The 11,103-nt window shown below is 50.7% G+C and overlaps 1 protein-coding gene and 1 non-coding gene across 2 annotated transcripts in view; one reads left to right on the forward strand and one right to left on the reverse strand.

The window, feature by feature from the left end:
* The window catches only part of MSH2 (mutS homolog 2), a 97,587-nt gene extending 87,048 nt beyond the window's left edge, over positions 1 to 10,539 (forward strand). The window contains exon 16 of the mRNA XM_007459977.1: positions 10,314 to 10,539. Coding sequence (XP_007460039.1) covers positions 10,314 to 10,334 — 21 coding nt within the window. The 3' untranslated portion in view covers positions 10,335 to 10,539. The remainder of the gene's footprint in view (positions 1 to 10,313) is intronic.
* On the reverse strand, positions 6,741 to 6,813 carry TRNAE-UUC (transfer RNA glutamic acid (anticodon UUC)). The gene has a single exon. It is a non-coding gene; the product is annotated as a tRNA-Glu (tRNA).
* Positions 10,540 to 11,103: the final 564 nt, after the last annotated feature.

Genomic DNA, 11,103 nt, shown 5'->3' on the forward strand with positions numbered 1-11,103 from the left:
GAATGCCTGGTCTGAGGCAGCTGTCTTTAATGTATCCATCATCTCCTCATTTAGCTTGTTGTGGTTTCAAATTCCCTCATGGATGGTCCAATTAAAATCTTGGAAGGAATCTGGACTCTGTACATTGGCCTTAGTGGAGCAACTGAGAGCTGAACACAGTAAACTGAAAGCCGAGACAAAGCCAGGGCCCAGGTTAGGAAAATGAGACTCTGAGGCTTCTTCCTTGTGCAGGAGGAGAAAAATGTCCTAGTGGTGTCCATTAGAGAAGGAATTGTTTTATGAAATCAGATGTAATCCTGGCAATTGCCTTCTATTGGAGCTTGAAGAGAGGTCTGGGAATGTTTAATCTCCCAACACTTTCTCTGTACCTCCCTTAAGACACTTTTCACTTTCTGCCAAGTCGTTTGTATCTTGGTCTTAATATTTAATTTTTGCTTCTAGATTGTATATTACTATATCTACTTCTGTGGACAATTTGCAGTGGCTTGTACATAGAAGGTGCTCAAAAAATGATGTAATATAGATACATGGATGGATGGGTAGATGGGTAGATGGATGAATAGATGGATAGGTAGATGGATGGGTAGATGGGTGGAACAATGAATGCCTGGATCAATGGATGAATGGTTAGTTGGGTAGCCTCTTATAGTCAGGTTGGCACAGGAAAAGTAGAATTTGTGGATTGATAAAGGAAGATAAGGGAACTGAATGTCTGTGCTGAACACTGTGTCTGGCACTTTATAATATCATTTCACACCAATGCAGTAAGGTAGGTTTGTTTTTCCATTTCAAGATGTTGAAACTGATGCTAAGAGAGGTTAAGGAATTTGCTTAATGGGACCCTCATCCAGGTCAGTCTGAAGAGAAAATCACACCACACTCTAGAAGTCAACCCAGCACCAAGTAGACACCAAAAGTTGATTTTTATGATGTTGTTTACTCAGAGCATTGACTCAGAAAACATGTGGGTGCTGGATTAAAGTGGAGTAGGCTCGGGCTTGACTGAGGGTCTGCAGTAGGGGCTGAGGGAAGAGCTGCCCTCCCCCAGGCCTGGGTGACTCAAGTGTCAGCCTCAGAAGACTATTCTACTCCTTGGTTTGAGAGGAGTCTGAGGACAGGTGTGGCCTCAACAGACCTGTCCTGGAATGCTGTGTGCTGGAACAGGTGGGGCCCAGGCCAAGGCCAGCTGGCCCTGCCTATCTTGGTCTTTCTCCCCTCCCGTGTCCCCCAGCCCTGCCTTCCCCCAGGCAGGCAGCAGATCACCCCCTTCTCAGTGCTTATTCCAGAGTGTAAAAGCTGAGAGCAGGTGTCACCTGAATGGACAGGCCTCAGAGGAGGAGTGAGATGAGGTCTCATTGCGGAAGCTGGGGGCTGCCCAGGAACAATGTTTGCCAGGCCTGGTGTCACTCTCAGAGGAGATGGGGCCAGCTGGGAGCCAGTGGGCAGAGCGGTTTGGGAGCCCAGCCTGTGGATTCGGTTCTGGAGACTGAATCCTTGGTGTGACAGCCCAGCATGATTGTGGCTGGCTGTGGGCCCGTCCCTCCAGAAGCCCTGTCTAGGTGACTTGTGGGGTGAGGCTCCATCAGCAGGCCCACCCTTGATGGAACCGTCTGCCATGACTACTTTGTCTCTTTGAGGCTGGGCTTCTGAGCTTCTGACAAACCACAAAGCTGCTGGACCTTTGTGCCCTCCCACCCGCTCCCCACCCCCAGCCCCTCGTGGTACCAGTGAGGCCTGCTATTTCTGCCTTTAGCTCTGCCATAAACAGCCCCATGCAAGGGTTCTATTGTCAGTCATCTATTTGTGTGGTAGTATAAGTGGAAATCACAGTATCTCCTTTCTCCCTGGTTATTTACACTTCAAGTCATATTGTGGAGAAAAAGTTTCTGTCAGCAAAAGAATAGTAATCCTCCTCGTTTCTATTCATAAGGCCTCCAACGGTAGATATAATTTTTCTCATATGTCATGTTTTGGGCATGTAGTATTATAACCCTGTTTTACTTGCATCCCTGTGGAGGGCTCATTTGCTTATGTGGCAGCTCTGGCAGGCCCAGACAGTATTGGCATATCCACAGGGATCAGGGGTCCCTGTGGCCTTTGGAGTTGGCAGGGGGCAAAACAGCCCCAAGATGGAGGAAAGAGATCACCCCCTCCATCCACCAGGATGTTGAAAAGGTAGAGAAGAAACTTCTCGTGAGCTTGCAAAGACTTAAGGCACTTGCACTGGACCTTGGAATTCTGTGGGGAGAGGTACTTTTGGGTATGACACTGTGTAGTGACATGTGAGTACCCTTTGATATGGATTGTCCATGGTTCCTTGAGCGAGAGAGCTACAGGAAAAAGAGACAGCTGGTCCTGCTCTTGGGGACATTACTAGGGGCTGTAATGCTGGTAGAGAAAGAACTTCTACCTTCCAGAGGAGCTGAAAACGGGACATGTGTGAAAGTGATACAGCAGAGTGATGTCACCAGTGGGCGTGCGAGAGGAGCATGTCAGGGTCCCTCCCACTCACGTGGAGAGTCAGGAGGTAGAAGGGATAAGGGTCACCTCTGATGGCCACAGCAGGACAATTTTTATGGCCACCAAAGAGAACACATCAGCCCCTCAGGTCCCTGTTCGGGGAAGAGAGGGTCTTTGGGGCTGGGATCTGGTGCTGATTCTGCTGGGAGGGGCCATGGAGCCGAGCCCAGCTGTGCTTCCAGTGCTCGTCTTGCCCATTTTGGCCACTGGCCTCTGCTGGCATGACCCAGGGAGGCAGAGTCCACCTTCCAATGAAGAACTGGGCCCAGGTGCAGGTGTGTGCAGGAAAGGGTCTACTCGGCAGGTAGGGGGTGCTAACATCTGCGGGTTCTCAAGACCTGGCCCTTAGCTGCTCTGGGGAGGTAACCTCTGAGCCCTTGGAAAATCCTGCCTGATAGCAGTGTCTTTGCACACCTGGAAACTCGAGCCACGCTACATAGTTTACACTAACAGTGTGATTCATGGTGATCACCTGGGCCCTGGGCAGTGCTGTGTTGGTTTTGCTTTCTGGAGGGACTGAAGGCTGAGTAGCTAAGGTCAGTCCATGGGTGCTCCCTGCCTGCGTGACTGACCCTCATGAGAACCCTGGACACCAAGTCTCAGGTGAGCGGCCCTTGTTGGCAAATACTTCGTACATGTTGTCACACATCGTTACTGGGAGAATTAAGTGCTGTTCATGTGGTTCTGCTGGGAGAGGATGCCTGGATGCTTGCACCTGGTTTCTCCTGGATTCTTGCTGATTTTAATCTGTATCCTTTCACTGTAATAACCCACAACTGTGAGTAGAGTAGCTTGTCTGAGTTCTGTGAGTCCTTCTAGTGAATCATTGGACCTGAGGGTGGTCTTGGGGACCCCTGACAAAAGGAGCCGGGGTCTGAGCCTCATATTTGTTTCCAAAGTCCTACAGCAGGTGGTCTTGCCAATTTTCAGCACCAATATGCTGGTGGGGGAGCATTGTTTTTTCTTCAAATGGTACCGTTGGTGAAACTGGGGAAGAGATGCCTGAAATCTCAACCCAGAGGCAGCTGCTGACTTGCCTGGGGGTTGCACCTTTTCTTGAGTGTCTCAGGTGGTGTGCTGGTCACTTCATTTTCAGTGAGCAGCAAGTAAGCACTGGTGGGGACTGGGCCCTGACGTGGGCACTGCGGCAGATGGATTTGGGGGTTGATGATGGAGAAATGGGGAGTAAAGAGATTTTATACTTAACAGTTGTGCTGTTTCCAAGTTATGTCTCTTTTTATTTTCACAAAATCCCTAAGAGATGTGGGCTAACATTTTTAAACTCTACTTTATGGTTGAGAAAAGCAATCCCCAACAAGGCTGTGACTTGTCCAAGTAAACAGTAAAAGGGGGGACAATTTGGCCTTGTTCTTGGGGGAGATCATGAGCTCCTGGAGCAGGTGGGGACATACACTCAACCATGATGAGAACAACTATAGATGAACAAGTGTGTACCAGTCAGGATAAGCAATGCGAAGCTGCAGTAACAAACAATCCCCACATTTCAGTGGCTTGACATTTCAGAGGTGTATTTCTTGTTCATACAAAGTCTTCTGTGGATCTGGATGACTCTCCGGGCAACTGTCTGGGGGACTCTCCAGGTGGGCTGGGGTCACCTGGGGTTAGACCTTGAAGGCCTTGAAGTGAGAAATGTTAGAAGAGAGGGAACCTGTAAGCAGAGGAGAGCATCCCCTTGGGGGTATGGGTCAAGGCCATGTTCTCCCTGGCTATGGCTTGACATCATGGAAAAAGCAGAGGCTCTCTGCCAGAGGTGCCAACAGATGTGCTTCTGGTCCAGGCTTTTCCCACATACAACCAAGAGACTCTGGCCAAGTCACTTCTCTCCACCTAGGCTCCTCAACTGTAACACAGAAGAGTCAGACGAAAGCATGGTAGGCTATGCAGGCATCTGTAGTTTGGGAGGATTTCTTCCAGAAGAGAGGTGGCCAACCCAGGCCGGAATCTGGCCTCGTCCACAAGCTGCTTGCCTGTGTGGCTCTGAGCAGTTTCCCCAGTGTACGGTGGGTGAGCTGGAGCGGCAGTAAGATGGCAGTGATGCCTGTCTTGCTCGTTCTGTGGTCAGATGGCTTATTTCACCACTGCCTCTAAGGGGGCACTGAAATTGGTGGCAAATCTCTCTGGAGTTTCTGCAGCAGGAGTGAAGCTCCTCCATTGCATCAACGATGGAGCAGCGGGTGTAAGACCAGCCTGGAGTCCACGTGCGGTCCCCCCAGTCACGGTGCAGAGAGGATGGGGCACTCACTGCGTGAGGCTGTGGGAGGAGGGAGGGGGTCTTGCTGCCTTCAGGAAAAGGGGTTGAGGGGGACTGTAACATCCAGGAGAAGGCTGCACCCTAGCACATCCCCGGGCCAGAAAGCTTGACTCTGCCTCCAGCATTTTGCATCATTTTCATTAACTTGTTTAGGATGAATAAAATTGCAATAGTAATAATTTTTCCCTTTTCTATTATTTCGATTTTTAACCAGTGAAAAAGAAAATTCCTTGTTAGGGAGAGTGGGGTGAGAATTGGAGGGCTGGGGAGGGGCAGACCTTCCAAGTTTCTGGAACAGAGATGCTCCTGGCTTTCTAGCCAAGAGGAATCTCCCTCCTGCCACCCTCTTGCCCCAAGCTCTGGATGCTCAGAAGAGAATCTGGGGAAGTTGGAACATGGAAGAGAGAGACAGATTGAGAGATTCCTGCGAATGTTGGGGTGTTTGGTTAATAGAATTAGAAGCCGGGCTGGCAGAGACCCTGTCACATAAACATTAAGTCAACACAGGAGACTGAGCATTTGTTAGAAATGTAACAGGATGGCTGGAAAATTTTTTGTGTGTGTGCGGTACGCGGGCCTCTCACTGTTGTGGCCTCTCCCGTTGCGGAGCACAGGCTCCGGACGCACAGGCTCAGCAGCCATGGCTCACGGGCCCAGCCGCTCCGTGGCATGTGGGATCCTCCCGGACCAGGACACGAACCCGTGTCCCCTGCATCAGCAGGCGGACTCTTAGCCACTGCGCCACCAAGGAAGCCCTGGAAATTTGTTTTTTAAGGGAAGGAGTGTTAGGGCTTCTATTCAGTTTCAGTTCTCTGAAGCCTGAGTCAGCAAGGTTGATCCATGATGCCTTCAGATGGCCTTTGTCGGATCAGTAGAGCTCCCATCTCCATATGCCAGGAGCCAGGGCTTTTCCCTCCCTCTGCTCCATCAGAACCTGGTCTCAGGAGAGGCTCCACTGTCAGTCATTTACACTTTAGTGTGAAATGTTACTGTACTCACTCTCCCAGAGCGAGTCTGCATTCCAAGACTGAACTTTCCTATGAAAGTGGCTATCGCTGTAAAAGGCATTTCAGCCCTCAGAACACAGGGAAGGAGTTAATCTGGGGTAAAGAGACAGTGTTAGCCCTAATTTTTTTGGTTGTAGGGTAACTTAACTCAGCCCACAGGCAAACGGGGAAGTTACAGGTTTACACTGGTAAAGAAAGGCTGAGGAGGCTCCCAGATTTGAAGGAAGAACTGCAGGCACTAGGCCTCAGGGAGCACAGCTGGGCTCAGGCAGGTGGCTAGGCCAGCCTCTGCTTCCTCTGCATGGTGGCTTCCCTCTCCTCCTGTAGGCAGACCCTCCATGTGGCAGAGGAGGGGGTTGATCGCTGGCTGACAGCTCCTGCTGGCAGGATGTGGCAGACAGGCATTCAGCATCTATTCCACCCTCCTCGAAGCAGGCTGCCCTGTACTGCAGAGGCTAGAAGGCTGAAAACTACACTTCCCAGACTCTCTTGCAGCTACCATTCTGGATGAGATTCCAAATGTTAGATGCACTTGCACAAGATTGGAGGTAGAGCCCATGCTTCTGCTGTTTTCTGTTGGCAAGCGGGTGTATCTGGTTTTTGGGAAGTGGCTTCTTGTTCATGGTGGGCTTCATGAAAAGGGCTGCTTCCTGGTCATAAGAGAGATAGCACCACCCTGTGGGTGTGTCTCTCCTGAGAGTTGGTCCTGAGAGCCCAACTTAGAGTCTTTTCAGCTTTCCCAGTGATGGGCCATTTAACAGCCCAGGTTAAATTAAAAAATGAAGCCCATCAGAGACCAAAAGTAGAGTTCTGAGTGAAAAAGTTTTCTGCCAAGCAGGAAACCTGATCCAGGACAGGGTCTAGGAAGGCTGTTAAGGCCGTTTCGATGAGGATCTTTTTTTTTTTTTCCTGGCCGTGCCCTGCGGCTTGTGGGATCTTAGTTCCCCAACCAGGGATCGAACCTGGGCCCACAGCAGTGAAAGCACCGAGTCTTAACCACTGGACCACCGGGGAATTCCCTGGATGAGGTTCTTGAGAAGGAGAATTGGTATAGGTCTTTTAAAACCAGAAGATTGCTGTAATGCACAGCATGGTGACTACAGTTAATAATACTATATTTCATAGCAGAAAGTTGCTAAGAGAGTAGATCTTAAAAGTTCTCATCACAAGAAAAAAAATCTTGTAACTTTGTATGGTGACAGCTGGTAACGAGAATTATCGTGGTGATCATTCTGCAGTGTATACAAATATCAAATTATTATGTTATACACCTGAAATTAATATAATGTTATATGTCAATTATACCTCAGTTTAAAAATAAAGGCTGCAAATTCCCTCTCTGTTGCATAGTAGGAAAGCAAAATCTCTGAGTGATACTGGCTGGATTTGTTGGCTGTGTAAGCATTTGGGGAATGGTGGTGGCCTGTTGTGTACAAGTGGTGCCTGTCTCAGGATTATGGTGTCCAGATGTCTCTCCTAAGCACATAAGGCCCTGCCCGGGGACTGTGGCATCAGTGCCCTGTGACATGCCTGAGTCGTAGTATGTAACTCTGTCAGGTTGTCAGTGTCAGTGGGCTGAGTGGCCAGGTCAGAGTTTATCACCTACAATAAACTTTTTCTGCTTAAACCAGCTGAACTGAATTCTGTTGTATTAACTTTACCCAGACTGGTGTACTAGGCCTAACTTGTATTCCAAGAGAAGAAAGGGCCACTCTATCACCTCCAGTCCTTGTAAGGCCAGGGAGCTGCTTGCCTGGCCGGGGGCATGTGCCCTTCCTTAGACCAATGATTGTGTCTTTAAGGCTGTGGGACCATGATTGATCCAGCCTAGAGGGGAGGGTGGCAGGGACCGTAGGTGGTCTTACTCCACACCATCCCAGTCCCCTTTCCCTTGCTGTCCTCCTGTACAGAGGATTGAAAGCAAAATGCACCATCTCCTGGCCTCCCCTGTAGGTAGTGGTGACCATGGGACATTCTTCTGATTAATAAGATGCCAGCAGGAAGTCCCTAGGGAAGCCTGGGAAAAGGCTCACTAGGAATTCTCCCTTCCTACTTCTTGCTGCTGGTAACATGGATGTGAGACTTGGAGGTGTAGCTACTGAAGTCTCAAGCATGAGGACCAAAGCCAGCATGCTAAGGACCCCAGGGCAGAAGAGAGGAGGAGCTAGCTGTACGGCGGGCATCACTGAGACACACACCACCCCACACCACCTGCCTCCAGACTTCTGGTTATCGTCATCAAATCAACCGCTGTTGGGCTTCCCTGGTGGCACAGTGGTTAAGAATCTGCCTGCCAATGCAGGGGACACGGGTTTGAGCCCTGGTCCGGGAAGATCCCACATGTTGTGGAGCAACTAAGCCTGTGTGCCACAACTACTGAGTCTGTGCTCTAGAGCCCTCGTGCCACGACTACTGCAGCCCATGTGCCTAGAGCCCGTGCTCCGCAACAAGAGAAGCCGCTGCAATGAGAAGCCCGCGCACCGCAACAAAGAGTAGCCCCCGCTTGCCGCAACTAGAGAAAGCCCGCACACAGCAATGAAGACCCAACACAGCCAAAAAAAAAAAAGCCCTGTTTCTGCTTCTTTAATCTACTCTCTGTTGGGCTGTCTGTTCATTGCAGCTGAATGCATTGGTAAGTAACACAGGAGGGCACCCTGTGATCCACAGGCCCGCTAGACCACAAGGAGATGGGCTGGAGTTTTTCGCAAAGGATAGAGCAACAGGGGTACTGTTCCCATAAGAAGGAAACAGGAGAGCATCCTGCGCAGACAAAGACAAAGGCTGTAGGATCTACTTTGTCAGCCTTCTCAAAACACCTGAAGTCTCACCTGCAGACAGCTATGATTCCAACTATGAACATGCCCCACAATCATGGTTTGTGCCTACCGAGTGCAACTCAATAGTACTGCGACCTGGGTGTGAGAGGGTCTTGAAGAACCTGGAGCAATTTTGGGTGCAGGAGCAAAAAGGATGGGGTGCGGGTAGAAGAGGCCTCTAAACTCTGGTGTTAACTGGCTGCTGAAATTTTGATAAATGAAGAACGTATCTTATTCTTTGCCAGGTGGAAAGTAGATGAGGAATGGGGAGCCACAGGACTAGAGCTGGGGTGAAATACAGAGCCACCCAGTGCTGGGCATGGGGCTCAACCCCAAGCCCTGACTGTACCTCCTTCTGTGGTCACCCACCACCATGTCATAGCCCCTTGACCACAGTGGGCGGGATTCATGTCTTATTGACCATAACTGCTATAGGGCTTAGCACAAAGCATACACGCAACAGGTGCTCATGTGTGTTTGTTGAATGAATGAACACAAGACCAGGCAAATGGGCTGGACAGAGCTGTGGGCCAAGCAGGAAGGCCGTCTGGCTTCTGCTGGAGATTGGCTAGTGAATTGCTGTGTGACCTTCTCCTTGCTGGGCCTCATTTTCCTCCATCTGCAGAATCAAGCAAGTGCTCCTTTTTTGTTCCCTCTCTGCCAGAACATTCCTCAATGATTGTTCAGATCAAAGGGAACAGCTCTATGAAGTTTTGCTTCATGTCTTACTTGCAGCAATTCCTGGAACTAGGCTTTTAATAGAAATGCTTGTGTGCCCGTGCATGCACATATGTATTTGGACCAAGGGCTCTCATGTGTGAGGACATGCATCCCGAAGAAATCTACCCATAGCCCCCCAACATCTGTGGGGGCTGTGATGGGAGAGGCTCCCATTTTACCAATGTGGATGTCACCCACAGTGGTATAAAGTCCTAAAGGAGGCCTCAAGGGGTAACCAAGGGGTGGGGAAGGGGTGGGCGCCCCACAGTGAACAGCAGCAGGAGGGCTTTCCATAGGGACAATGGAGACAAGGCCACTTGGAGGTGGAGGGGACCACAGTGGGGCCTGGTGGTTGGGGAAGAGCTTCCACTTCCACTTCCGCCAGCCCCAGCCGCAGAGCCCCCATGGGGTTCAAGCTTTCTGATTGCAGAGCTCCTCTAGAGCAGCACTGCAGCACAGACCTTGCTGCGGTGAAAGAAATATTCTCCATCTGTGCTGGCCAATACGGTAGCCACTAGCCACATGTGGCTCCTGAGCACTTGAAGTGTGGTTAATGCAGCTGCGGAGCTGAATTTTTAATTCCACTTAATTTAAATTCATTTAAAATTAAAGAACTGTGCGTGGCTGGCAGCCACTGCATCGGACAGCACAGCTGTAGAGAATGGTACAAATGAGAACCAGGACCCGGCGCTGGCGGAGGTTCTTACAGGGTTGTGGGTGTGCTGGAGCCGCAGCTTTCAGCAGGGAGCTGGCCAGCCCTCGGGGCACCGCGGCCGCAGCTTTCAGCGGGAAGCTGGCCAGCCCTCGGGGCACAGCCCCTTGCCTCCTGCATCCAGAGGGCCGGCCCTGCTCAGCCCAGTCCGTGGGCAAAGAAGAACAGGGACAAATTGTTGAAGCTGGGTTGGGCACATGGCTGAGGTTAGCTAATGGTGGTCCTTGATGAGAATCCCTGTGGCACTCTCACATTTCTCCTCCCAGACCTCAGAGTTACAGAGCTGAGAGGCCAGCCCCTCAGGTTGCTGACATGGAAAAGGAACCCTAGGGAGGCGGGGAGATCTGCTCACAATTGGCCAGATAGGCAGAAGCCAGAGAGGCAGAAGTGAGCTCTCATCACCGGGCGTTCGTTGCCTTATGGTTAAGCCTTTCTTTAGCGATTCCATCAACATCCCTTCTGTGAACATTTCCCTCAGAATGCAGTAGGAAGGGGCCTTGAAAGTAGTTTTCTTTGCCGGGACTCCGCTTCTTCCAGTCAGGGGAGCACTGTGCAGGCTCCAGGCCCACAGGAGTGCACACAGTTCCCCTCTCTGTCTTCTCACATAGGGCTCCTTCTGCCTGGGACACCTGTGCCCCGCTGCAGCTGGCTCACCGTGGCCCGTCTTGGGCTCAGCTTGGACAGCCTGCCTCTGAGAGCCTCCCCTGACTGCCTGGCGGGCTGGCTGCCTCTCTGTGGGTGCCCCTGGCAGGCCAGACTGCCCGCGGATGTGGAGTACTCATCCTGCAGAACTGCGGGGCCCTGTCCGCTGTCAGCTTCCCACAAGCATGGAGTAAGGGCTGTACTGTCCTCCTCACTTTGTCTCTCCAGCCCCTAACATGGCAGGGGGGTCCTGGCCCCAAACTGAACAAATTACTTATCCCCTCTGACCCAGGACAAAATGAAGGGAAAGTACCAAATTCCAAAGGTTGGTAGGAGATTAAGTGAGAAAAAATATGCAAATCTCTCATCCAAGTAAATGTAAGTTTTTTTTTTTCTTATCTTCTCATCAGGAGA

The sequence above is a fragment of the Lipotes vexillifer genome, unplaced genomic scaffold, assembly GCF_000442215.2.
Source record: "Lipotes vexillifer unplaced genomic scaffold, Lipotes_vexillifer_v1.1 scaffold666, whole genome shotgun sequence".
NCBI lineage: Eukaryota > Metazoa > Chordata > Mammalia > Artiodactyla > Lipotidae > Lipotes > Lipotes vexillifer.